At 38.8% G+C, this 27,820-nt stretch overlaps 1 protein-coding gene, 1 long non-coding RNA gene and 1 pseudogene across 2 annotated transcripts in view; 2 read left to right on the top strand and 1 right to left on the bottom strand.

Moving 5' to 3' along the window:
* The window catches only part of AP4E1 (adaptor related protein complex 4 subunit epsilon 1), a 57,075-nt gene extending 39,398 nt beyond the window's left edge, over positions 1-17,677 (bottom strand). The window contains exons 1-7 of the mRNA XM_045900080.3: positions 16,630-17,677; positions 14,667-14,738; positions 10,416-10,539; positions 6,691-6,764; positions 6,128-6,249; positions 3,041-3,200; positions 866-1,032 (exon numbers count right to left, since the gene is read on the bottom strand). Coding sequence (XP_045756036.1) covers positions 866-1,032; positions 3,041-3,200; positions 6,128-6,249; positions 6,691-6,764; positions 10,416-10,539; positions 14,667-14,738; positions 16,630-16,779 — 869 coding nt within the window. The 5' untranslated portion in view covers positions 16,780-17,677. The remainder of the gene's footprint in view (positions 1-865; positions 1,033-3,040; positions 3,201-6,127; positions 6,250-6,690; positions 6,765-10,415; positions 10,540-14,666; positions 14,739-16,629) is intronic.
* LOC123861217 (uncharacterized) lies at positions 16,960-23,742 on the top strand. Its single transcript, XR_006794989.3, has 3 exons — positions 16,960-17,096; positions 18,170-18,286; positions 20,172-23,742. It is a non-coding gene; the product is annotated as an uncharacterized LOC123861217 (long non-coding RNA).
* A 1,679-nt stretch (positions 23,743-25,421) lies between these two features.
* LOC123862088 (large ribosomal subunit protein uL30-like) lies at positions 25,422-27,730 on the top strand (annotated as a pseudogene).
* The last annotated feature ends 90 nt before the right edge of the window (positions 27,731-27,820 follow it).

Genomic DNA, 27,820 nt, shown 5'->3' on the forward strand with positions numbered 1-27,820 from the left:
ACCCATAAGAAGTTTAATAGAAAGTATTGGCTAGGGCGCCTGGGTGGCTCAGTTGGTTAAGCGACTGCCTTCGGCTCGGGTCATGATCCTGGAGTCCCTGGATCGAGTCCCGCATCGGGCTCCCTGCTCTGCAGGGAGTCTGCTTCTCCCTCTGACCCTCCCCCCTCTCATGTGCTTTCTCTCATTCTCTCTGTCTCAAATAAATAAATAAAATCTTAAAAAAAAAAAAAAAAAAAAGAAAGTATTGGCTAAAAGGGTAACTCAGACAAATGAATTAAGACGAAGCACTCACATCCAACCAGAGCAAGAGTCAGCAAACTATAGTCTGCAGGCCTATGCTGGCTAAACGTTTGTTTTGTATGGCTGCAGGATAAGAATGGTTTTTACATTTTTAAATTATTGGGGGAAAAAAATCAAAAGAATAATATTTCACAACACATGAAGATTATATGAAATTCAAGTTTAACGTCCATAAAAAGTTTTTTTTGGAATACAACAATGTTCATTCATTTATGTAATGTCTATGGCTGCTTTTGAGGTGTACAACAGCAGGCTTGAATGGTTGCAACAGACAACATACAGCCCACAAACCTTAAAATATTTATTGTCTGGCCCTTTACAGAAAGTTTCCCAATCCCTAAGCTAGAATGATTAAGAAGGCTTCGTGAAAGATATGGAGCCTCAGAAGTCCCTATGAGCAGGACTTAGATAAGCAGAGAGCCAGGATTATCCTAGCAACCTGTTATGTACTTCTTACAGTGGTTTATTTATCATTATTAAGCCAATTAAACATTGGGAGAATCTGACTTATGAAACTTCTAGGTGATAGGCTATCAGGGTATCAAGTTTACTTAGAACAGTTCACCTTTGATCATCTTTTCCTAGAAGTCCTAGTATTCTCAAGAGCTGGATTTGTAACCATGGTGCCGGCACACTGTGGTAATTGAAATCTACTGGGAGCTTTCCTCCAACTACTTGCTTCAATATTGTTACAAAACTCCCCGTCAAGTCCTTATATCCAGATGAATTTTCCTATATCCAAAAAACAAAACAAAAAAATGTTCTGTTAATAATAATGTCTTATCAAATATAAAATAGACCTGGTTAAAATGCCATACAGAATCTAACTTAGTGTATGTTCACTTAGAAGTTTCATGTACACATTTAATGAAACAGTACTCTAATCTAATTAGTTTGATTTCTTCCTTGATGAAACTACTCTGGCTACCTGATCCAAAGCTGTATCATCCCCCAAAAAGCTTCCACCAATACTTGTCCCCACACAGTCTTAATCACATTTCATAAATTCTTGTGATTACATCTTATATAGAAATTTTACTAGACAATATCAGCAATTATATCAAAAAGGGAAAAGAACTGGCATACTGAAAAGGGGCAGTGTTATTTCTACTTTTGATGAATATCAAGGCCTGTTTGCAATCTCAGAAATTTGTTTGCAAAAGACTTCTCATGTAAACGATAATTATAAATAATATATTTATTATTATTCAGTTAAATGTGTTCTGGGTGGAAGAGCACAAGGCACAGTCAAGACTACTCAACCATTCAAACCTCCCCCAAATCAGTGCATCTGCCTTTTAAAAATTAATTAACCCGGGCGCCTGGGTGGCTCAGTTGGTTAAGCGACTGCCTTTGGCTCAGGTCATGATCCCGGAGTCCCGGGATCGAGTCCCACATCGGGCTCCCTGCTCGGCGGGGAGTCTGCTTCTCCCTCTAACCCTTCCCCCTCTTGCGCTCTCTCTCTCACTCTCTCTCTCTCTAATAAATAAATTTAAAAAAAAATTAATTAACCCTATAGTATTTAAACATACCTGTGTTTCTGAGTGAGTGTGCTTTGCTTATCTATCTGACTAATCTCTTGGACTGGGGAAATTACATATACATTCTTCAAAGTAAACATCAGCTTCTTCACTATAATTTTTATTTAATTATCAAGGGCACATTTTTGGAAGGGAAATAATAGCTCTTTCAAAGTTTAGTAAACATTAGAGGAAAAATAAGATATAACATTTGACACAGTATAATGTAAGGAGTCAACACTGTAGTCCATATACCTTATACAACCCCCACTGGCTCTCCTCATTTCTATAAGCTATAAAGTTGTATAAAAGAAAGTCACTGCTTCGGGCACCTAGGTGGCTCAGATGGTTAAGTGATCAGAGAGTCCAAGGATCAGGCCCCATACCAGGCCCTGAGTTGGGCTCCGCACTCAGCAAGGAGTCTGCTTCTCCTTCTCCTTCTGCCCCTGCCCTGCTCGTGCTCTCTCTCTTTCTCTCTCTCTGATATATAAATAAAATATTTTTTCTTTTTTTTTTTTACTAAAGATTTTATTTATTTATTTGACAGAGAGAGAGACACAGCGAGAGAGGGAACACAAGCAGGGGGAGTGGGAGAGGGAGAAGCAGGCTTCCCACCGATCAGGGAGCCCAATGTGGGGCTCGATTCCAGGACCCTGGGATCATGACCTGAGCCGAAGGCAGACGCTTAACGACTGAGCCACCCAGGTGCCCCAATAAAATATTTTTTTATGGGCTCAGGTCATGATCCCAAGGTCCTGGGATCGAGCCCCACATTGGGCTCCCTGATCGGTGGGAAGCCTGCTTCTCCCTCTCCCACTCCCCCTGCTTGTGTTCCCTCTCTCGCTGTGTCTCTCTCTCTGTCAAATAAATAAATAAAATCTTTAAAAATAAATAAACATATTTTTTTTAAATTTAAAAGAAAGTCACTGCTCGAAAAACCACAAATCTGCAAATTTCAATCTTCTTCTATAGCTACTATTTTTCCATACACCTTTAGTTAACTCAAAAAAATCTAGTCATTTAAAAAAACAGACTAATTCTGTAATGTGCCTACAACTCATGCTATCAAACAACTTGCAAAAATTACTATTAAAAAGTCAACAGTAAAAACTTGAAATGTTAAATAAGCATTGTACTGAAAAATCTGAGTTTTCTTTTAATTCCATAATTACATTTTTCTACTGGCAACTACTCAGTACCTCCTGAAATTTCCAACTTACCTTAATCATCCTAAAGTATATGTGCAAAGAAGCAGCCATGACCCCAACATCTCTGTCACAAAGTGCTTTCCGAAACTTAATGTGAATATGCTGTACTTGATTAGGAGCAATGAGGTGGAATTTATATAACGCCAGAACAGCTTTTCTTCGTATAATCTCCCTAAAGATAAAAAATAAAATCTAAACAAACCATCTGACTTGTCATGCATTTAGTTTGAAAAGACTGTAGATGAGATGATTTTAAAGTATCAGCTATTACCTTAATATAAAAAGAAAGAATTATACATTTATTATTTCTTTATTCTAATCCACCAAACTATAAAAAGTGGTTATCTCCAGGAGGTAAGACCTCAAGAGACTAATTGCCCACGTTATAAAAATCTTTAGTTACATAATTTTTGGTAACAAGCACGTATTTATTATTTTTGAAACCAGAACAAACAAGGAAGAAAAACAAACTCCTCAATTCCCTAATTCCACTTTTGAAAATCATCTCTCTAGAAACTGGGAAAAGAATCAACAGTTCTAATCTATAAGAGGTAATTCTGCCTAGTAATATTAAACAGTCTATTATTATTGAAAATCTCATTAACATTCTACCTTTTAATATTTCTTTTTTTGTACCATGGGCAAGCATATTCCAAATACTTTAGGGAGGCAGGGCAACAGAAAGGGAGACTCACATTAAAAGATGTTACTCTTCCCCTTGCCCAGCTCATGTTTCAAAAATGTCATTACAGTGAAGAGGAAAGTAGGAGCACCTGGGTCTCACTGGGTTGAGTATCTGCTGTCAGCTCAGGTCATGATCTTGGGGTCCTGGGATCGAGCCCTGCATTAGGCTCCCTGTTCAGTAGGGAGTCTGCTACTCCCTCTGCCTCTCCCCGCCGCCACCCTCTCACTTGTGCTTGCTCTCTCTTTCAAATAAGTAAAAACTTAAAAAAAAAAAAAAAAATGAAGAAGAAAGTATACACTAACCCTACACTTAATTTGTAACAGATAATGTCTAGCACACAAGAAGCAAAAATAACAATCCTATATTCTAATGTAATTTCCAAGGAGGTATATTCCTTGTTATTCTCACTCATCCCTATTTCTAAATATTTCATATTTGCAGGCTATGCTGGCAGTGCTCGTAACAGCAGCAAATGTCACAAAAGTGAAACATTTGCTTTTAGGTATTTCTGTTACCTTAAATCACAGAATCTCAAAATTGAGATTATTCAATGCAATCCTCTGTGTTCCAGTCAAGAATACCTTTTATAAGATTCCTAACAAATGTCAAACTTACCTTCTTCTAAATTCCATTAACAAGCAACTCACTATCTTCCTAGCCAAACTATGCCATGATGGAAAATTATTTTTACAGAGAGAGCAAAAGCAGACTAACACAAGATTTGCCATTAATATTATTAATACTATGGTGGCTGTAAACTACATCTCAGTGTATTGCTATTGAGTGTTAACCAATTTCAGTTCTGAGAGAGAGTAGATAAATGAAGTAAGATAAAAGAAGGCAAACACTCAACAGGCTCAGGAATCCACAGGCCTAACAAAAGACATCAGGAGACCTGGACAGAGGCTGGCATGGTGAAATTCGAAAGTCAAGTCCAAGTCACATCTTCTTTGTCACATCCACTGGCCTACCTATAGCTCTTACCCATGTTCTTCTGCATGGAGTTAGGTATGGCCATAACAGCAGAAGCAGAGTTTCAAAAAGTCTAACTGGTGGAAGACAGGAGAGGCCGGGTTTTGAAATTAGAGTACATGGGAGGTAATAAGGAAAAAATTCAGTTCTCAGAAGGATTTCATACAAATGCTCAGTATTTGATTACCACAAAAGAGTGGGGATATGGAAAAATTGCATAAAAATAATGCTCTGCTATGATCAGATCAACCTGTAATTATCTAAGAAAAATAGTATTTTATTTCCAGTAATTAATTGTCTATAGCCATCATTTGTTCTGAACACAGATCTGACATAAATAAAACACTAAAGCAAGTCTGAAAAGCCTATGAAGTTATTCTATAATTCTTAGTAAAAGCTATCATTTTAGCCAGAAGATTCACGGTCCAAAATTTCTGAAAGAATACAAATCATAAGACAACATTTTATAATCTCAGAATACTAAAAATACTAGCTTAAAGAGACATGTAAAATAAATATTGCATGAATAACAAAATTATTAAGAATGTATATATAACTAAAATACTGTAATCACACACACAAAAAAAAAGGAAAAAGTGATTGCAAACTTCTTCCTAGCCCTAAAGGTTATGAAGTTAAGAGCTTGGTTGAAAACAGAAAAAAAATGAAATAACAAAACAAAACAGGGGCACCTGGGTGGCTCAGTCGGTTAAGTGACTGCCTTCCGCTCAGGTCAGTATCCGGGAGTCCTGGGATCAAGCCCAGCATCGGGCTCCCTGCTCAGTGGAGAGCCTGCTTCTCCCTCTGCCCCTCACCCTGCTTGTGCTTTCTCACTCTCGCTCTCACCCTCCCTCTCTTAAATAAATAAATAAAATCTTTTAAAAAAATAATTGGTGAAAAAGTTAAGTCAAGCTGATAAAGAGAATTAATCTTATAAGATTAGCAAAATACTACAAGTTAAGGTTTATCTGGATATATAATTCTATAAAATAGAATTTGAACGCTGCAGTTTTGCTATGAAAGCAACCCCAATACATTGAAGCTCTGCATTCATAGTACTTGAACCACTGCCAGATTTTTTCCATTATTTCACTTTATCCTCAAAACAACTTTGTGAAAACTAACATGCTTCAACCAACCCCATATAGCCAAAGGAAAAACAGGACCACTGCTGGTTAGTGGTAGAACTGGGAGGAAAGCCACGGATTCCTGACACTAAACCTCACTGCCTCTCAGTTTAACTTTAGAAATCTGCCTGGCATTTTCTCGAACCCACATAAAATAAAGGACGATGCTATCAGGGATTTTTTGCATTATATCTGGCAGTCAAAGAATAGCGTCCACCCTAACAGCATTAAGTTAAAGTTATAATAAATTTTTTAGTTTGAATTTTTGTTTTGAAATATATAGTATAGCCACATATCCAAAAATAATTTACTTACTTAGAATGTTGAAGTTTATCTTCAATTAATGGAAGAACAGCTGGAATCATTTCTCGAGGGAAAATCTGGCTGACGATAGTAAGTGCCATACACACTTCTACCAGGTTAGTGCTCTGCAAATCCTGATGTAATGATTAAGCAAACAAAACATTCAGTGCAAATTTTGAAACTTGGGGTTAGTGAGTTCAACATGGCAATGGTCCTACATACTTAACAGTTTTCTACTAACTTTATAATTAATTTGTACATTCAGTATGGATCCTGGAGAAAAAGACAACAGCTGGAAAAGGGCATCTGACTAAAAGTCTTCAGAGATCTGCTTTCAAATGAAACCGTAATAACAGCAGCAGGTGCATGTTTCATTTAACCCTTACAACTGGATTAAGTTCTATTATTAGCCTCATTTTTTACAAACTCAGAAACTGATCCAAAATATCTTTCTAAGCCCATTCTGTAAGTCTGGCTTCTTCCAAAAATATCTAATTCAATATGATTGAGGTGAAATGTCAGCTGCCTGGAAGGATAATTTAAGACATCATATTTACCAACATACAATACAGTACCTTTACAACTGTATTCACAAGGAGAAGCAGCAGTTCATGATTTTCATGTAGAAATAAAGAAACAGCCAAATAACCTACAAAATTTGAGGGGAAAAGTCTCATTATTACCTGCCAAAAATGAACTTCTCCCAAGAAATTAAACAAAGCAATAATATATTCAAAAATTTAAGTGTCCAAGTTAACAGCTACTGGTAACTATAAAGACAGATTGCAAAATATGAGGTTCAAAAACTTCAGGAAGATTTCAGACGTTCTTTATCCTAAAATCTTTCATAATTATGTATCACAGAATATACATGAAGTGGAAAAGAAGCTATCTGTACCAACTTAAAGTCCTATAAATGACATAAGAAATATATGCCTTCTATCTTCTGTGCATATCTCTACACAATCAATCAAAATATTTTCTATCTTGTAGCCAAACATACAACTGTTCAAAATCTAATAGCTACTATAGTTACTAGGGAGTTACTGGCTATTTGTTATTATTGAATGAGCCACCTAATACCAACTTATATAGTGTAAATCATATATTAAACCATAAACAATATCCTATTTTCTCAATATGAAGATACACTATTGAAGGAATAACAGTTGTTGAGGAAAGAAGCACCGTCTACCACATTAAACGTAATCACTGATTTAAGTAAGCATTTTTATTTCAATATTAAAACATAAAAAGTACATCTTAGGATTGAGGAAATACATTAATACTATGACAGATGCCATGTACATGGACTCTAGATACTCCAAGTCATTTTCTTGTCACCCTTTCATACTGATAACATTTGTAAGACAGTTACTGTGGGTCAGTACATTACAAGCCTTACCTCATCCAATCCTCACAACTCTATTAAGTATTATTATTCCCCAAAAGAACATGAGGCCCAAAAAGGGTAACTGCACAAAGTCTATGGCTATTACATGGTGGAGCCAACACTCAAACCCAGTCAGTAGGAGTTAGCTCATATTTTAATACCTATGCTGTCCTGTCTCTCCACACAGTCTACACTGAGGTCTTATTCCCTGACTTCCACCCTCATTGTTTTCCATTCTTCCCAATTCTTTCAGTCCTCTCATTAGGAATTCTAATGTCAACTGTGCCCACCATTATCCACACACGTGTGTGTGTGTGTGTGTGTGTGTCTGCTGGGAATCATGGGAAAGCTGTTAGAAACTACCTATTCTCACAACCAAGAAGTAGCAGCATGAGAAAGAAAAAAGAATATACCCAGGGGCAAGAAAGAATTGAGAAAAACCCTAGGGAGCATTTAAAGAGATTAAGTCTTATCAGATTGCTGAGCACTCATGTGATCAGCTATAATATCACCCACACCCAAGTCACCAATATCAAGGTATGAGAAGATAAACAAATTCAAAGACCATCTCAAAAAAAACCTTAATTCTATCTGTTATAAAAAATATCCTAACTATTTTGACACTCAGGATACAGGGGAGAGAATATTTGGTGACTCAAAAGATGAAAAGGTTCCAGAAGACACAGAATAATGACTATGATTATGGAATATGTTTGAGATAAAAGAGTGACATACAGGATAAGAACACAAGCTTTGACTTATAGAAACTTGGGTTTACATTCAGGATCCACCATTTATTAGCTGTATGACCTTGGACAAGTGACTTAACCTTTCTGAGCCTCAGTCTTCTCCTCTCTCGCAAGATAAAGCACCTAACATAATACCTGATCTAATGTACTGAAATGTATTTTATTCAACAATATTCCTATAAAAAATAAGAAGGTGTCTCCATCAGAGAAAGCACCAAAGCTATTCCTAGAAATCTCAGGAGAGCTGAAGAGGCAATAGCACCAGAGTGAAGACATACAGAAGGTTTAAATACTATCTTAAAAAAAACAACTTCTATTCATTAGCACACATAAAAAATGTCATGATACCTACAGATATATGTCCCTCTGCATGGCAATAAAATATTTCCCTACGATCATAAATCTCAATAAAAATGATTCTGAGGTCTCTGTTAAAATTTCTATAACTATGAATAACACATGTACAAGGTTATTCACTGCAACATTATTTACAAAAGCAAAAAATAAAAAATAACCCATATGTCCACCAATAGAGCCCTGTAAAAACTATGGCCTATCCATCCATCCAATGAAAATGATGCAACTGTATAAAAGTATGAAGATGTCTAAACAAGGTGTAGAATAATCTATATAGCCATGCTATCTTTAGTATAAGGGAGCACGTTCAAATATACAGGTGCATTTGCTTGTTTTACAAAAAGAAACAATGGCAAGATTAATCAGAAACTAATGAAAATCGGGCGCCTGGGTGGCTCAGTTGGTTAAGCGACTGCCTTCAGCTCAGGTCATGATCCTGGAGTCCCGGGATCGAGTCCCGCATCGGGCTCCCTGCTCAGCAGGGAGTCTGCTTCTCCCTCTGACCCTCCCCTCTCTCATGCTCTCTCTCTCTCATTCACTCTCTCAAATAAATAAATAAAATCTTTAAAAAAAAAAAAAAGAAAGAAACTAATGAAAATAGTTACCTATGGGAGTAAGGAACAAACTTGGTAAGGGCGGCTAGAGATAAAAGTGAGACTTCTTTGATTAAACCTTTTTATAAGGTCTTAACTTTTGAAAAATATAACACTTTATATATTTTTTAAATTGAGTAGAAAATGAAAAAAATTATATGAAAGTCTAAGAAGCACAACATAGCAACAGCTGTAAAAAATTAGAGCACCAACCATTGTTTTCAAAATTTCCGTGCCTTTAGGGATCTTAGAATTAGTTCGAGAGCTAAAACATTAATACATGAAAAGGCAACACCATAAGATGACAGATGGTAAAAGCCACCCAAGTGATCACAGAAGAGTTAAAACTTGATTTGGAATACAAAGAGGGACAGACAGGATGCCAGAGGACATTCCCCTTGAAGGGAAGAATACAACAAATCTAGAAGAGTGGAGTGAGTTTCAATAAATAGAATACTGGGTGCACCTAGTCTCAGAATCTTTACCAAAATATCTCCCTCCCCCACCCCATCATCTGACAGAGGTGAATATAATTTGTGAAGAATGCTGGTCCTTGGAAACATGACACTATCAACTCCTCTGAATAAAGAACATGTTGTACTCCTATATTACTCTCACATGTTTCCTTCTTGAATTCTGATACACAGCTGAACCTACGTGAGTAAAAGATTTAAGTCCTTGATTTAAAGGATATTTCCTAATAGCCCTAAAGGTTGATTAAAGAGACAAAACACTTTTTAAAAGATACCTCTAATCCTCACAGCTAACATTTATGAAACTAAAAACAGTATATTTAAAATTATTCAAGTCAATTATAGTTTTTAATTCTATAAAGAAACATTTTTGATCATTAAACTGATGAGGTCAGACAGAATTTAAAATCAGCTTTATTGAGGTATAATTTACACACAAGAAAATTCACTCATTTTTTAAGTGTATGGCTTAATGAGTTTTGACAAATACAGATAGTCATCTAACTATCACAAAAACAGGCAATTTTTAATCTTCTCCAAATTTCCAAAATGCTATGGATCAGTAAGACTGATTTCACTTATAGGTTTGAGTTTTTGAAGTGTTCTCTCCTAAAGCTTTGGAAATTACAAGGCAGTGTTCTAAAAACACACTATATACCCACCATCATTGATTTTACATAGCTGCTGGAACTTTAAGGGCAACATTAAGTATAAAAATCTTACACACATACATACCTACTCTTTTTTCTAAAAGGTTTCCTTGTTGTGCCAACTTGATTGCATGTATGTAGCCAAAGGAAGCGTCATATCCAAGCATTTCACAATATATAAGTCTCACCATACATTCCTTCATTATTTTCTGCAAAGCAAAATATCCAGTAACTGCATAAATAAATAGAATACTTTGATTTTTTTAAAATTATGTTGCAATCATTTCACAGGGAAATCCCTTAATCCTGGCATTGAAGAAATAAAACATACACATATTATAAATTCATAACCTGAAGTCAAATTTTATAAATAAAAGTTGCTCCAAAACTTAGCTTACCAAAAGTACTGATTATAGTAAAATTATTTTAACATCTTGTTAGTGGCAACATTATAAAATAAATCAACTGTAGCTATTTCTTTTTTTTTTAAGATTTATTTATTTATTTGAGAGAGAGCATGCATGTGCGCAAGCAGGGTGAGGGGCAGAGGGAGAGGGAGCAAGAGACTCTTAAGCAGGCTCCATGCTCAGCATGGAGCCCAATGCCAGGCTCGATCTAACGACCCCAAGATCATGACTGAACCAAAATCAAGAGTTGGACACTCAACTGACTGAGCCACCCAGGCACCCCAACTATAGCTCTTTCTAATTCTAGGCGTCCCTGTGTAAAATTTGGTTATAATATGAGACACATGGTCTTCAGACAAAATTTCACCCATCGTAATATGACTTGGCTTCTAGATTGGAGCACATCATTTTAATATACTTTGCCAAATGAAAACATCCATAAAATTCCCAAAAGTTGGTAATCATTTGTAAAGAAAATAATTTTTACATTTAAAAACCAAATTGCACCCAAACTTTCTTCAGATTTATTTTGCTGTACATAATATGCAATAGTTTGTTTTACAGGCATTCTTTTTAAATAACTCTCAGTTATCAGGAACTGAAGGGCATGGTATCATTAATAGTATTACTATTCCAATATTTAATTTTTTAACTGGGTCTTTCAATATTTACAACACAAGCTAGTAAGTTGTTTTAGGAGATTCTACAACTTGTTTTATTAGCATAGTAATATTTGCATTCTCAATATTTATAGCAAATTTTAATCATAAATAAAAAATATAAATAAAATGTGTTTCAAAATAAGCCCACAGCCTATTTTAATATCTAAAAATTACCTAGGGTTAGTATATTACACAAAATTCAGGTCACTTATGTTTAAAGTAATAAAAGTTAATTCATTAGTATGTTAAGACTACTAAATACTGAAAAAAACAAGCTTAAAAGATACTGGAAGTTCTTCTTCAAAGGCTTCCACATCTGTGGACCCTGGGTGGCTCAGTCGGTGGGCATCTGCCTTGGGCTCAGGTCACGTCCCAGGGTCCTGGGATCGGGGCCCACGTTGGGCTCCCTGCTTAGTGGGGAGTCGGCTCCTGCCTCTCCCTCTGCCTCCCCACTCATGCTCTCTCTCATGCTCTCTCTCTCTCTCAAATAAATAAAATCTTAAAAAAAAAAAAAGGCCTCCACATCAATAAGGAGTGAAAGTATTCATCTAATCCATTAAGTATCATCCCTGGTTTTGTAACTTTTTTTAAAAAAGATTTTTTTATTATTATTATTTATTTATTTGACAGAGAGAGAGAGAGAGAGAGTGAGCAGGGGGAGCAGGAGAGGGAGAAGCAAGCTCCCCACTGAGCAGGGAGACGGATGCGGGGCTTGATCCCAGGACCTTGGGATCATGACCTGAGCCGAAGGCAGCCGTTTAACCGACTGAGCCACCCGGGCACCCCAGTTTTGTAACTTTTTATCTCAGAGTCTTTCAAAGGTCATTATGAGATCTATTTAATTAAAATTATATTGCATACATTATTATTCTCCTAGTTTTAGAGAAGAAAGTCCATTCCCCAAAGCAGAAATTTTTTTTACAATTTCTCTAACAAACTGTCATGCAACCTCTACCCAACCACCTCAGGAACAGACTATAAAGCATGCCCAGAGAGGCACCTGGGTGGCTCAGTTGGTTAAGGATCTGACTCTTGATTTTGGCTCAGGTCATGATCTCAGGGTCATGGAATGGAGCCCTGCAAGGGATTCCATGCTGAGCGTGGAGCCTGCTTGAGATTCTCTCTCTCCTTCTCTCTCTGCCCCTGCCCTATCATGCTCTCTTGCTTTCTCTCTCTTAAAAAAAAAAAAAAAAAAGCATGCCCAGAGTTGGATGTCCATTATTATTACAAAATCTTCCTTCTAAACTCTGGCTCCCTAACTTCTACCTATTTATCTTATTTCTCCAGATGTGTCAATTATAAAAAATGGAAATCAAACAAAGTAAAAGGAGAGATACCATTTCTGCTTAACATTTCTATCAAGTATCATGAATAAATACCACAATGATTTCATACATATACACACATATACATATCTAAACACACACACATATACATATATACACATAAATATATCAGATTAATTATGCTTTGAGCTTCATTTGTCCAAATATTTCTATGATCATAAAAGGAAATATATACATTCTCTTAGACTTTAAAAATGTTCAAGTCAAAAAATGGGCAAAAGACATGAACAGACACTTCTCCAAAGAAGACGTACAAGTGGCTAACAGACACATGAAAAAATGTTCATCATCATTAGCCACCAGGAAAATTCAAATCAAAACCACACTGAGATACCACCTTATACCAGTTAGAATGGCAAATATTGACAAGACAAGAAACAACAAATGTTGGAGAGGTTGTGGAAAAAGGGGAACCCTGTTACACTGTTGGTGGGAATGCAAGTTGGTACAGCCACTTTGGAAAACAGTGTGGAGGTGCCTCAAAAATTTAAAAATAGAGCTACCCTATGACCCAGCAATTGCACTCCTGGGTATTTACCTCAAAGACACAGATGTAGTGAAAAGAAGGGCTATATGCACCCCAAAGTTCATAGCAGCAATGTCCGCAATAGCCAAACTGTGGAAAGAGCCAAGATGCCCTTCGACAGATGAATGGATAAAGAAGATGTGGTCCATATATACAATGGAATATTACTCAGCCATCAGAAAGGATGAATATCCAACTTTTACATCAACATGGATGGGACTGGAAATTATGCTAAGTGAAATAAGTCAAGCAAAGAAAGTCAATTATCATACGATTTCACTTATTTGTGGAACATAAGGAATAGCATGGAGGACATTAGGAGAAGGAAGGGAAAAATGAAGGGGGGAAATCAGAAGGAGAGATGAACCATGAGAGACTATGGACTCTGAGAAACAAGGGTTTCTCAGAGAAACAAGACTCTGAGGGTTTTAGAGGGGAGGGGGGTAGGGGGATGGGTTAGCCCAGTGATGGGTATCAAGGAGGGCCCGTACTGCGTGGAGCACTGGGTGTTGTACGAAAACAATGAATCGTGGATCACTGCATCGAAAACTGGTGCTGTATTGTATGGTGACTAACATAACATAATAAAATAATAATAAAATAATAAAAATAACCCCCCAAAGAAGAAATGTTATTTATGTACACTATTGTGTTCATGCAAAATGATGATCACCCCTATATTTTTATTAGAAGAGGGAGAATACTCCCACAGTGACTTACACATAGAAGGCACTCACTACATATTAGCTGAATAATGTCGCTTGGCAAAATCTCATTATATGAAACCACATGAAAATTTAAAGGAAAAAACTTAGATCTTAATCTAACTATGTAGGGACCTATGTGGTCTGCATATAGTGGCTACTCACTAAATAGCTGCTAAAAGAATGCTGTTTGAGAAATCAAGTTATATGGAACTCAAGTTCTAAAATAACTGGAACTTGATTTAGCTGTTATGCAATACACTGTTTTACAGCAAGAACACCATTCTTCTACCTCGTTCACCTATATTCCAAGATGTAGAAGAGTAAAATGAGAGATCTATAATATACCAATTCAGGACTGAAAATATTACCTTAAAGGATATATCGTAACCTTTTCCCAGGGCACAACATTAAAACAGTAAGATCAGCACTGGGGTCCCATGAGAATTGCCACATTTATGTAATTATCATCACGTTGGCATTGAATTGACATCACTCAAGCAAATCTTGCTCTGGTGCAGCCAGTCAATAATAAAAAGCTTAAGCTGATGTCTGACTTGCTACCATCCATAACTGATTGTGACTATGATAAATTAGATTTTAGCAACTGATCAATTAGACGCCACTACAGACTCCATAGTGGACCAGATTTCAAATATAAAATGTACTGGCACTGACTATGCAAACTTACCAGTGTTGTTGTAGGAGCAGAAACAGTTGCTTTCAGATTACTCAGTTCCTGCTGGATTAGTTTCTCTTCCTCCTAAAAAAGTGAAAGTATTTAAAAGCACGAATAATGGTTTTTTCAAACTATAACAGTATTTCTTAAAAAGAAAAATATAATTCATAATACTTTCAACAACAACAAAAAAAACATCATTTTAAAGGACAGTTCTAAAAATTACGTGCTTAAGATTAGCCTAAAGGCATTGCTCCAAACCCTCCCAGTCATTCCTGGAAAGAATAATCCACCATTCCTCTTTCCTTCACTTAATTACTGTCCCCTCAAGGACAGTTTAGCAGAAAATATTTTGTTTTGTTTTGTTTTGCTTTGTTTTGAATTAAAGGTGGAGAGAGAAGAAATTTTTCATGTACTGGTCCAGGATAACGTTCTCACACCTTGCCTTTAAGAGTAAAAAGTCCTGGGGCACCTGGCTGGCTCAGTCAGTGGAGCATGTAACTCTTCATCTTGGGGTTCTGAGCTTGAGCCCCACATTGGGTGTAGAGGTAACTTAAAAATAAAAAGATCTTAATAAATAAATAAAGTAAAAAGTCTTCATAGAAAAGAGAAATAGGGAAAGAAGGAAGAAATAGGAATCAGTTTTCTTCCCTTAAGCTATACTCTTCCCTCTTGTTTTCTCCTTATTCCTCATATCCTTTTCCTCACTTCTCATCTCTCTCTCATACACACAACAAATACACCAATGTGATTACTTCTACTGCCCGCATTGAATTTCATCTCCTTAGCACACTTGAATACTGGCCCCATCTTTGGCTAACATAATGCTATCTTTAAATTACATATTGAATCAGCAGATGTCCATTAGGTAGCTTACTCAAGAACTACTCAGGAGGTTCTGCCACATTTAGATATCTTATGTACAGTTTCAAATGCAATTTAAGACCAAAAATAATTAAAAAAAAAATTCACTCAGAATCTCACAGAAATTAGTAAAGGACAAAATGTTAAGACAAACAGTATCATGTCCATAAATAATGATTTCTGAATGTGAAGCAGAAATACAGCATCCAGCAGAGCATCATCTTATTTCAGCTTAAAAACAATGTTTTAAACCCCAAGGGCACTTTGAAGAAAATCCTTCTCCCTGTCATTCCTTCCCTCTGGGCACTTATATGTCATTGTATATTGCTTATACCCGTCTTAAGCCCAAGATGAAGGACCAATCCCTTGGGGAAAAGAAAATTTGTTTCACTCTTTTTCGTCAGTGTCTAACACATAACCTCTTTCATAAATCAACTTTTGAGCAAATTACGACATAACGAAGTATCTTACACAATCCGTTCAACTATCAAAGTTTGTGGAAACTTAGTACTTTCTAATATAACTAGTCATTTTCAAAGCCCATCTGAGGCTGAGATAACAGATTTTACATTTTGGGAGAATTAACGCTTTTTCTTTGCCCACCCGGTTGGTCTAACCTAAGAACCTCAAGCTCCCCAAAGACGCTGAACAACAGGTTCAGAGGGCAGGGTCTGTTCCGGTGTGTGAAAGAACTGGAGAGAAAGAAGCTGCAAAGAAACTTTGTAGAAGGTAAACAATGCTGACACTCCCACAGCTCTCGGTATTTTCACTCGCTTGAGGGCTCATCTCATCCTCGAACAACCTATGGAATACGTATTGGTACTTTTCCACTTCAACGTTCAGGAAACACACGGAGACTCAAAGATCAAAGAGACCAGCCCCGGGTAATAATGACTCAGTGCCACGGCCAACTGTGGAAACTCGGCCTCCCAGCTGTCAGTCCGGGAAGGAAAGTGACGCTTCCAGACAGACGCAAGGACCGACTGACACACACGCAGTCCGTAAGCCCCGCCGGAGGGCCGGCCCCGGGGGCTCGCCGCCGGACGCGGGCCTCCCAGCGCGGGGGGCCTCCGCCCCGCGCCCCCGACCTCCCGGCCCGGCGAGCACGTACGTGCTTGGAGGTTAGCGCGGTGATGCCGCGGACGAGGCCGCCCAGCCGCGAGGAGAAAGACGTCTTGACGCCCGCCGGCCCGCCAACCGACTGGTTCTGCAAAAAGAGTCCCGGCAACGCCGTCAGCGTCTTCTCCACTATGTCGCTCATCGCCGCCGCCGCCACCGCCCGCGATCTGGTCGCCGCCCGGCTTCATGCCCGGCCCCTGCCCAGCCGCCGGCCCGGCCTCCGTAGACACTTCCTGTTTGTTTGAAGAAGAAATCTTTATTCGCGTCCAGCGTGGACAAGGACAGTGTCGTTCTCGAGAGAGGCCGCCCGAGGGCGCGAGAGTGCGCGCGGCGAAGGGCGGCTAGCCCGCCGGCGCGCGGTGGTGACCTCCGGGGGAGGAACAGAGGTACCGCACGGTCCGGTTTCGACGGCAACCCCGGCGTCTCACGCCCGGTCCCTCTCACGCTTCGCCCCCCAAGGTCTCCCTTTCCGTTTAGACGCCTCCGCGCCGCGCGAGACCGCATCGGGAGGCGCACACTGCTGGCCCCCATTCGGCCTCCGCTCCCGGGCCGCGGCACTGCGGCCAATCCGCCCCCACCCCCTCCCCCCGCACCCCGAGGGGCGGGGCGGCCCGGGCCCTGAGGGAGCTGGTTACCCTGGCGGTGTCGAATGAGTGCGCGGCTGTCCCGCGGCTTCCTCGCGCCGGGGTGTCGCGGTCGCTGCCGCTTCCTAACCACCCCTCCTCTCCGGGGATTGGGGGACCAGTCGGGAAGGGGAAGGAAGTGGTCGCGAGGCCACCCCCGCCCCCGGCCCCGGCCGACTGCGCGGCAGACGAGGCTGGGTGCTCCTGCCCTACTCGCAGCCGGCGCTCCGTCCTTTCTCATTTCAGAGCTGATCGCAGTGGCCGCTACAGAAATACCCTGTCTCCCTGTGGAGGGGATAGTTTATCCATTGCTGTTACCCCAGCTTCTACCTAGAACAGAACCTGGTACAGTGGTTCTCAAAATGCGGTCTGGGGACCTCTGAGGGTCTCTGAGACCCTTCCAGGGGGTCCACGAAGTCAAAGCTCCATGCCTAATACTACTTAAATGTTTGCTCTTTTCGCTCTCATCCTTTAAGGAGTATACAGAGAAGTGTTCAAGAGGATAGTTGACTTAAGAGCTTTGTTGGCTGGTGAAACGTGTGCTTGAGTACTCCTCTGTTTTCTGGAACCTTCTAAGGCTTAGGGTATAAACATGTGCGCTTTCAGAGATTAACTGTTTTTCCTTAGTACTTCTAGTCTGTTCTTACAAGCTATCTTCCCTTATACCCAATCTCTGTAACCCCATCAATCACCCCCCCCAATAAATGGCTTTTTGAAATCCCTAAACTGTCCTTGCACCTATGAAGAAACACAAGAAAAAAGTTCGTTTTGTCGACTTGCTTTGCAAGAATAATTTTTAATTTATTGAAAAAGTTTCTAGACGTTTAAATTTTATTTAAAACTGTTACTCTTTTAGAATTTAATATTTTATTCAAAATAAAATTTTGTCTCTACCCTTTTTAACTTTAGGTTCTTTGGTTGGCTTACAAAAGGGAGATTAGAAGACTTGCTTTCTCAATCTTCCCACATCTAAAGATGCTGAAAAATATGACATTGACCTCAATATCAGAGGATTCTCTGACTCAGGTAAAGGGAAGAATCTGGGCGAAACTGTAAGAAAGGAAAGGGAATTGAATGTTTTAAACATAGTAGGCTCTTTAAAAGTCAGAGCGTTTTTGTTATTTTTCAAACCAGAAATGAAAAACCCACTGAAGCATCGTACAGGTTAAATTATTGTGTTGCACTGGCTGCAAAAGGGCAAATGATAACTGAGAGACTAATAAAGCCTGTACATTACTCAGGAAATGCCTGCTGGATGAAAAATCCATCAAAGAAATCATGGCCAAGCTACTTTCCATAGATGCAGTAGCTCAATAAATTAGAAATTTAGTTGCGGGGCGCCTGGGTGGCTCAGTTGGTTAAATGTCTGCCTTCAGCTCAGGTCATGATCTCAGGGTCCTGGGATAGAGCCCCGCATCGGGTTCCCTGCTCAGCGGGAAGCCTGCTTCTCCTTCTCTCTCCCACTCCACCTGCTTGTGTTCCCTCTCTTGCTGTCAAATAAATGAATAAAATCTTTAAAAAAAAAAAAAAGAAATTTAGTTGCAAATGTAAAGTCTGTGATAACATCTCATCTGCAAAATTATATTTCCTTGAAGATGAACAAAAAAATTATATAAACATAGATGAGATGTAAGCTAGGCTTGTTGCTTTGCTTGTATCTATCCAGTGTCAGCACTAATACTTAAAGATCTTTTATAAAATGCTTGGCAATAAACACAAGTAGTGCTGAAATAGAGCACTGACCAATTTTTTTTTTTTTTTTCACTGACCAATTTTTTTAAAGTAAGTTTATCCTGGAACAACTGTGCTAATATTTGCACTAATGGTATAAAAGCAAAATTGGGCAAAACTGCTGGCATCTTGGCACAAATCAAGGCAGAGGCTGCAAATTGTACTCTTCATCACCATACACTCCCATTGGGGGAGGGGGAAAGCCAGTTTACCTTAGAATATCTTTAATAAAGCAATAAGAATTCTTAATTTTGTTAAATCTCGACCTCTCAGTAGATTCCTTTTATTTTTTTTTTTTTAAGATTTTATTTATTTATTTGACTGAGAGAGACACAGCGAGAGAGGGAACACAGGCAGGGGGAGTGGGAGAGGGAGAAGCAGGCTTCCCGCCCAGCAGGGAGCCAGATGCGGGGCGGGGGGGGGGGTTGGGGGGGCTCGATCCCAGGACCCTGGGACCATGACCTGAGCCAAAGGCAGACGCTTAACGACTGAGCCACCCAGGCGCCCCAGTACATTCCTTTTAAATACAGTGTGTGACTAAACTGGAAGTACACATCAAGCAGTTCTGATGCACAACCAGGGTTCCTCAGGGAAAAGCACTTGTGAACTCGTTTGACTTGAAAGCTGAACCAGCCACTTTTCTTCATTTATTAACAAACAGTAGCTTTCTTGAAAATGAACAGCAAGTCTGTCACTTCAAGGAAGATAACTGAATTTGTTGCCACTGATAAAATTTAAGCTTTCATGTGAAAATTACAGTTTTGAAGAATGTGTTTCTACCACCAGGAGTTTTATAACTTCCCAATATGTGAGAACTGTTTTGTTAAGATTGGAGGTGGTATTAATGAATGTTATTTTTTGATCATATATAATTAAATGTGTCCGCATTTGGAAGATCTTTATAACTCAGTGAACCAGTATCTTCCAAATGATCAGTGCATGATGTTATAAAATTATGAATGGACGAAAGATCATTTAAAGTGCCTATAGCCCAGTGATTTTAATGTAACCCAGGAGAAAAATTCACTGATATGTTTTCAAATTCCACATTGCAACAAACCTTTAAGAGACTATTTCTTGTTGAATTTTGGTGTTGTACTAAAGAAGAATATCCACAATTATTTGAAAAGGCTATAAAAATACTCTTTTTTTCCCAAACTGCGTATCTGTGTGAGACCAGATTTTCTTCATAAACATCAAATCGGCTGATAACGGCTCCCAAGGGTATGTCCACATCCTAAGCCTTGAAACCGGTGAATGGTGAAACTTGTGCTGGTGGGACTGGGTTAAGGATCTTGAGATAAAGAGATTATCCTGGATTATCCCAGTGAAGCCTACATGCCATCATAAATGTCCTTATAAAAAAGAAGCATGAGGAGATTAGCCAGCACACAAAAGAGCAGTTGATGCAGAGATAGGGGAAGAGACTGGCTTCATTCCTTCCAAATGAACGTGAGGAGCCACCAGATTCTGGAAGGGGCAAGGAGAGAAGTTCCCTCTGGAGCATCTGGAGGGAGCACTTCCCTGCCACACCTTGATTGTGGCCCAGTGAAACTGATGTAGGACTTCTGGCCCCAGAACTGCAAAAGAACATATTTCTGTTGTTTTGAGCAGCCAAGTTTGTGGTAATTTGTTACAGCAGCCCCAGGAAACTAATACAAACCCCAAAGCAACAAGAACCAGGCATGAGAATCCAGCTGTTTTATGTTAAGCCTGACAGTAAAGAGATTTGCAAAATTGTGAAACAGTGCCATTCCTCTCCCTAATTCTTTTTGTTCTGAATATATAGCTGTTTTTCGTCTTTTTAAAGTTATTAACATATAATGGGTCTATTTTTTGCTATTTTAAAATTAATTAATAGTTCAAAATTTTCTGTTTTATTTTTTAATTTAGTAAATATATTTAGATATAACCCATATAAACAAAAGCTTTTGGAGTTCCCTGATAACTTTCAAACATGCAGAGGGGGTCCTAAGACCAAAAAGTTTGAAAACTATCTAGTACATGGTAGGTACTCAATTATTTATTGAAGTAATTATATGTATTAGTCAGTCATGTCATTGATACATGAATACAGGCCAATGAACAGAAAAGGAGTTTAGGGGTAAAATGAATGGTTGCAAGAGAAGAAGACAGAAGAGTTCTTAGAAAAGAGAGAAATTTGGGAAAAAGACAAAATTATCTCCAACTGACCTGATTATGAAGGAGAAGTTGCTGGAACAACTTCCAGAGCTTTCTACCCAGTGTGTGATCTGGGCACAAAGATTGTTGAAGCCCCACCAATTTCTACCATTCCTCCTCTAGGTTCCATCTTGCAAAGCTAGAAGTTGATAATAGAGGTAAGAAACAAATGTCAAAAGCCAGAAGTGAAATGCCTGGTAGGAAAAGCTACAGAATTATATAACAAGACTTGCTAAGATTTAGAATTATAGGATGTGGAAATTGGAAGAAATTTGGGTGTCATCCATGTATCCAATCACCTAATATTACAGAAAAGGATACTGATATAATAGGCTGTGGAAACCACTTGACCAAGGTCACACAACCTTAGGGGCAGAACTGAAATTGCAGTCCTAAATCTAGACTTTGAGCTTGGAGCATTTTCCCCTTATTTTTATGGATTGACAATGAAGAGGTTGCCTGTGGCTTCCTGTTCATAGACTCTGGCTCCAAGTCCTGCCATGAAATGAAAGGGATATGGATGTTCTCTTTGAAGCTTGTAATTTTAGACTGTCCATTTTCTCTCTAAATATGGGCTCTTCGTTCTCCTTTTCCCATCTCCACCTTTATCCCAGGTAATTTCATTCAGAATGACGGGATTGAACCTATTAAATTAAACCCTCTAGAAGTAGATTTCCTCTCTTCTTCCAGTCAGGGAGGAAGGTGGCTCTCATTGAGGTGAAAATAGGGCAGAGAAATGTCTCAGTACATTTTAAGAAGGTACGGTGGTCCTAAGACTGCAGTGGGTCAAACTAATTTATTCCTCACATGAATATCAGCAGCCCCACCACTTTCCAAGCAGGACTGTGTCACTTGGAAATATATACAGATGTGTGAAAAGGTAATGTTTTTCTTCTGCATTTCCTCAGCTTCCTTTTTCAAAACTTTTGTTTTGAATAGATGTTAAATTCTCTTCATTCAAAACTCAAAATGTATAAAAGGTACTGAGAAAAATCTTCCTCTCTTCCTGTCTCCCAGCTGCCCACTTCCCTTCCCTAGAAACAACTGCTACAATCTATTTCTTCAGGAATATATTATACATACATGTTAGCTTTCACTCCAAAAGTCTTAGATTCTACCGCGTGACCACAGAGAATTCAGCCCACTTCTTCTCAAGATGTATCTCTAGGGAATCATTCTTTCATAGAACATTTTCCCAAAAAATCTGTGCCTTCACTTGATGGGACCATTAAAGACAAACAACAGTTGTTCATGCTCACTTACTGCAAGGTTGTCATGCTGTCCAGGGAATGTGTCTGGCAACCACGTGAAAGGGGAGTTCCAAGGACATACAAATATCCATGGCTCCAGATCTCACCTGTGTCCTCAGCCAGACTCTCCCCTAGGCTCCAGGGGAGTCTAGTCTATGCTATTCCTATTCCTAAGTCCCTCAACTTCTAAACTCCAGTTAGCTTTCTTCATCCCTTTGCTCTTGAGTTTAGCATTTGGTCATGTTTTACCTGCGAAGCTCTTGTCAGCTCTCACCGATAATTCTGATTTCCTACTCCAGCTAATTTGCTTCCATTTACCCCTAATAACATGGTTAATACATCTCCAATTGCTCTGTTTCCCTTGCCACCGTCTCTGTCCTGGATTATTGTGAAAATCTAATTATCACCCACTATCACCAATTTCTTCTCTTTTCAGCCAACCCTTCAGAGAGAGCTTTCTATCTCAGAAATCTGATCATGTTATTCTCAGTTCAAAATAGTCAAGTGGATAAATGCGAACTCCTTACCAGGGGACATAGGCCTTAGTAGCTTTCCCATTGCCTGCCTCTCTGGCATTCTACCCTACTAAGCTTAGGTTAGCATTTTTTTGTTTTAGCAATATCAAGCTGCCAACGGTTCTCTAATTATGCCACGCTTTTAACTTTCATGTTTTTGCACATGCTGACTGCCTGGTATATTCTTCCACTCTTAACTAGAAAATTTCTATTTATCCTTTAAAACAGAACTCAAGCAGTCACTTCCCCTATGAAGCCTTCCCTGCCCCATGTTTGTACCTTATACAACCCCTACTAAAATTGAATTGAAATGATCTATTTATATGTCTCTCTCCCCAGTTAGAACCAAACCCTCAGGGATAGGAGCATGTTTTTCTTATTCTCAATTCTAGTGCAGAATCTATATTTATTGTCATGGGAAAATATTCATGATACGTTGATGTAAGTGAAGAAAACAGGTTATAAAACATATGTATGTATGGAGGTGCCTGGATAGCTCAGTTGGTTAAATGTCTGACTCTTGATTTCAACTCAGGTCATGATCTCAGAGTCGTGAGATTGAGCCCTGTGTGGAGCCTGCTTGGGATTCTCTCTCTCCCTCGCCCTCTGTGCCTCCCCCGATTTCTCTCTTAAAAAAGGGGGGGGTGCGCCTGGGTGGCTCAGTCGTTAAGCATCTGCCTTTGGCTCAGGTCATGATCCTAGGGTCCTGGGATCGAGCCCTGCATCGGGCTCCTGGCTCAGCAGAAAGCCTGCTTCTCCCTCTCCCACTCCCCCTGCTTGTGTTCCCTCTCTCTCTCTGTCTCTATCTGTCAAAAAAATAAAAATCTTAAAAAAAAAATGTATGTATGGTTTAAGTCTGTCTTTGACAAAATACATGTCAATCTCACACTTACCACAATTTGTAAGTATAAAATTATTTGCTGGATTTATTTAATGTCTTTCTCCCCACTAGACTAAATGCAACTTGAAGGCAGGGATCAAGTGTTTACCACCATTTTCTTAGCACCTGGCACAATTCCTGACACTTAATAAGCACTCATTTTACATTTCTTAAAGGGTGTACATAGAAAAATATTTGGACACATAAATACCGAAATGTTAAAGGTGGTTGCCTAGGATGGTGGAATTATGATTACTCTGTATATTTTTCTTTATGCTTTTTGGTATTTATTGAATTTTTTAAAATGATAATATATTACTTTTATAATCATAAGGAAAATTAAAACCTTTTTAGGAAGGAAGCAAGGAACTAGGAACGCAGAGGTCCATCCAGGTCCCAACTCTACCTTCTCTGTCAAGATAGATTAAATGCGTTTGCCTCAGAAATGGGATTTGTGGGAGCTGAGAGTGTCAGGGATTAAAGCAGAATCAGAGAAAGAATTATGAGAAAAAAGACACACTAGAAGAACATCTGGTTATTAGTTCCCCACTACTGGCAATAATCTGTGAGAATATAAAGTACCCATTGATGACCATCTCCACTAAAACTAATCCCTAAATTTATCCTAAAGTCTAAGCAGTTCATTTGTCCTAACATTTACCAGTGTTTCTTGTTAAAAGAAATTCATTGTAAAAGGTATTCTGTGGCTAAATTAAGTGGGAAATGCTGCATACTTTTTTTCTACTCACAGCCCCGCTCTTACAGATGTGCAATGTATCTTGGCATATTCATGACCCTGTGAAGTCCTATAATAAAGAACCCCATTTAATTTTGTTTAACTCAACATTTCCCAAATATTTGCAACCTATGAAACAGATTTTTTACCAACCAACAAGCTGGTATCTCATAAATACCTGCTTGATAAACACAGTTTTATCTAACATAAAAATGGATTTCAGGGCAAGACTTCTCACATTGATGAAGAAAGGAGATAAACAAATCCTCTCTATGGAAAACAAGTATAAGGCAAAATTATCAAAAATATCCATTTCAGTGCTCTAGAAATCAATCAGATGCACACAACAAATTGAGAAGTGTCAATTATTAAAAATTCTACACATCAGGTAAAAATGGTCTGTGTCATTTGTCCCAGAGGCTACTCCTCCATGCTCTACTGCCCTATAAGTTTGATTGGTGATGTAATCTATCAAGGTGGAGCAAGTCATGAAAACCTCTTTTAATATGGAGACAAATGTGAAAAATCCAGTGGCATCTCCTGGCCTGAGGTTGCAGTCCTGATTGGGGTAAGCAATTGATCAAGGATTAGCCAGTAATATAAAAAAGAGATCAGGAAATAGATAGTCATAGATAGTGGCTCTCCATCCATCACTGGCCAACCAGAGGCAGCATGTACACAGAGGAAACATAACAGGTCCTGTTGGAAAGTAAAAGTTAAGCAGATGTGAAAACTGCCTAAAATGTGAATGTTCTCTCCAAACCACACATATATCTAATAGCAGAGAATGGAAGTCCTACTGGCTCTGGGTGTTTGAGCACAACCTCTGATGAATCCTGGACTAACCACTAAGCTATGCAGGTACAGGATGACCCCTAAAAAGCCAAAGACATCAGTAAGCACACAATGTGAGGGAGACAGCCACAGATTTAGTCCAGGCAGGTTTAAAAAAAAAAAAAACAAGCAAAGGGAAAAACAGCAACAACTATCACTGGGGCTAGAAATCAGAAACCAGATTTGCTACAGAGTTTTATCTAAAATGTCCAGCTTTCCTGGAGGCATCACAATTTTGGACTTCAAGTTATATTATAAAGCTGTAGTGATCAAAACAGTTCGGTACTAGCACAAAAATAGGCACATAGATCAATGGAACAGAATAGAAAACCTAGAAATGAACCTACAACTACATGGTCAATTAATCTTCAACAAAACAGGAAAGAATATGCAATGGGGAGAAAGAGTCTCCTCAACAAATGGTGTTGGGAAAACTGGACAGCAACATGCAAAATAATGAAGTTGGACCACTTTCTTACACCTTACACAAAACATAAATTCAAGGGACGCCTGAGTGGCTCAGTCGTTACGCATCTGCCTTTGGCTCAGGTCATGGGTCCTGGGATCAAGCCCCACATTGGGCTCTCTGCTCAGCGGGAAGCCTGCTTCTCCCTCTCCCACTCCCCGTGCTTGTGTTCCCTCTCTCGCTGTGTCTCTCTGGCAAATAAATAAATAAATAAAATCTTTAAAAAAAAATAAATTCAAATGGATTAAAGACCTAAATGTGAGACATGAAACCATTAAAATCCTAGAGAGAACACAGGCAGTAATCTCTTTGATATCTGCCATAGCAACTTCTTACTAGATATCTCTCCTGAGGCAAGGGAAACAAAAGCAAAAAATAAACTATCAGGACTTCATCAAAATAAAAACTTCTGCACAACGAAGGAAATAATCAATAAAACTAAAAGGCAACCTTTTAAATAGAAGATATTTGCAAACGACATATGTGATAAAGGGTTAATATCCAAAATATATAAAGAACTTACAAAACTCAACACCCAAAAATGAATAATCCCATTAAAAAATGGCCTGAAGACATGAATAGACATTTTTACAAAGAAGACATACAGATGTCCAGCATACACATGAAAAGATGCTCAACATCCTAAGCATCAGGGAAATACAAATCAAAACTACAATGAGATATCACCTCACACCTGTCAGAATGGCTAAAATCAACAACACAAGAAACAGCAGGTCTCTTTTCCAGCTGGAACCAGGGAGGGTGGAGAAGAGAGGGAAAAGAAGGTTCCTGCTGTGCCAGAAACTCTTAAGAAAGAAGTTTGCCCAAAAGAAATGCAAGGAGGAAGCTTATCTATGAAAAAGCTAACCATTACCACAAGGAATATAGGTAGATGTACAGAACTGAGATTTGAATGGTGAGGATGGCAAAAAAAAGCTGGCAACTTCTACATACCTGCAGAAACCAAATTGGCATTTGTCATCAGCATCAGAGGTATCAGTGGTGTGAGCCCAAAGGTTTGAAAGATGTTGCAGCTTCTTCACCTTCGCCAGATCTTCAATGGCACCTTTGTTAAGCTCAACAAGGCTTCAGTTAACATGCTAAGGATTGTGGAACCATATATAGCATGGGGGTACCCAAACCTGAAGTCAGTGAATAAATTGATCTACAAGTGTGGTTATGGCAAAATCAACACGAAGTGAATTGCCCTGACAGATAACACATTGATTGGTAAATATGGCATCATCTGCATGGAGGATCTGATTCATGAGATCTATTCTGTTGGAAAATGTTTCAAAGAAGCAAACAACTTTTTATGGCCCTTCAAATTATCTTCTCCATGAGGGGAAATGAAGAAAAAGACCACCCATTTTGTAGAAGGTGGAGATGCTGGCAACAGGGAAGACCAGATCAATAAGCTTATTAGAAGGATGAACTAAGGTATCTACCATGATTATTTCTGTACTCTGTTCAGTTAATCAATAACTACTTTCAAATGGAAAAAAAGAAAAAGAAACAACAGGTATTGGCGAGGATGTGAAGAAAGGGGAACTCTTCTGCACTGTTGGTGGGAATGCAAACTGGTACAGCCTTTCTGAAAAACAGTATGGAGTTTCCTCAGAAAGTTAAAAATAGAACTACCCTATGACCCAGCAATTGCACCATTAGGTATTTAGCAAAAGAAAACAAAAATACTACTACGAAGGGATACATGCACCTCTGTGTTTATAGCAGCACAACTACAATAGCCCAAATATGGAAACAGTCTAAATGTCCATCAACTGATGAATTGATAAAGAAGATGTGGTATTTACATACAATGGGATATTACTTAGCCATAAAAAAGAATGAAATCTTGCCATTTGCAGTGACATGGATGGAACTAGTGAGTATAATGCTAAGCAAAATAAGTCAGAAAAAGACAAATACATGTGATTTCACTCATATGGGTAATTTAAGAAACAAAA

The sequence above is a fragment of the Mirounga angustirostris genome, unplaced genomic scaffold (assembly GCF_029215605.1).
Source record: "Mirounga angustirostris isolate CCGP_5_RB_7025 unplaced genomic scaffold, mMirAng1.0.hap1 SCAF_9, whole genome shotgun sequence".
In the NCBI taxonomy this organism is placed as follows: Eukaryota; Metazoa; Chordata; class Mammalia; order Carnivora; family Phocidae; genus Mirounga; species Mirounga angustirostris.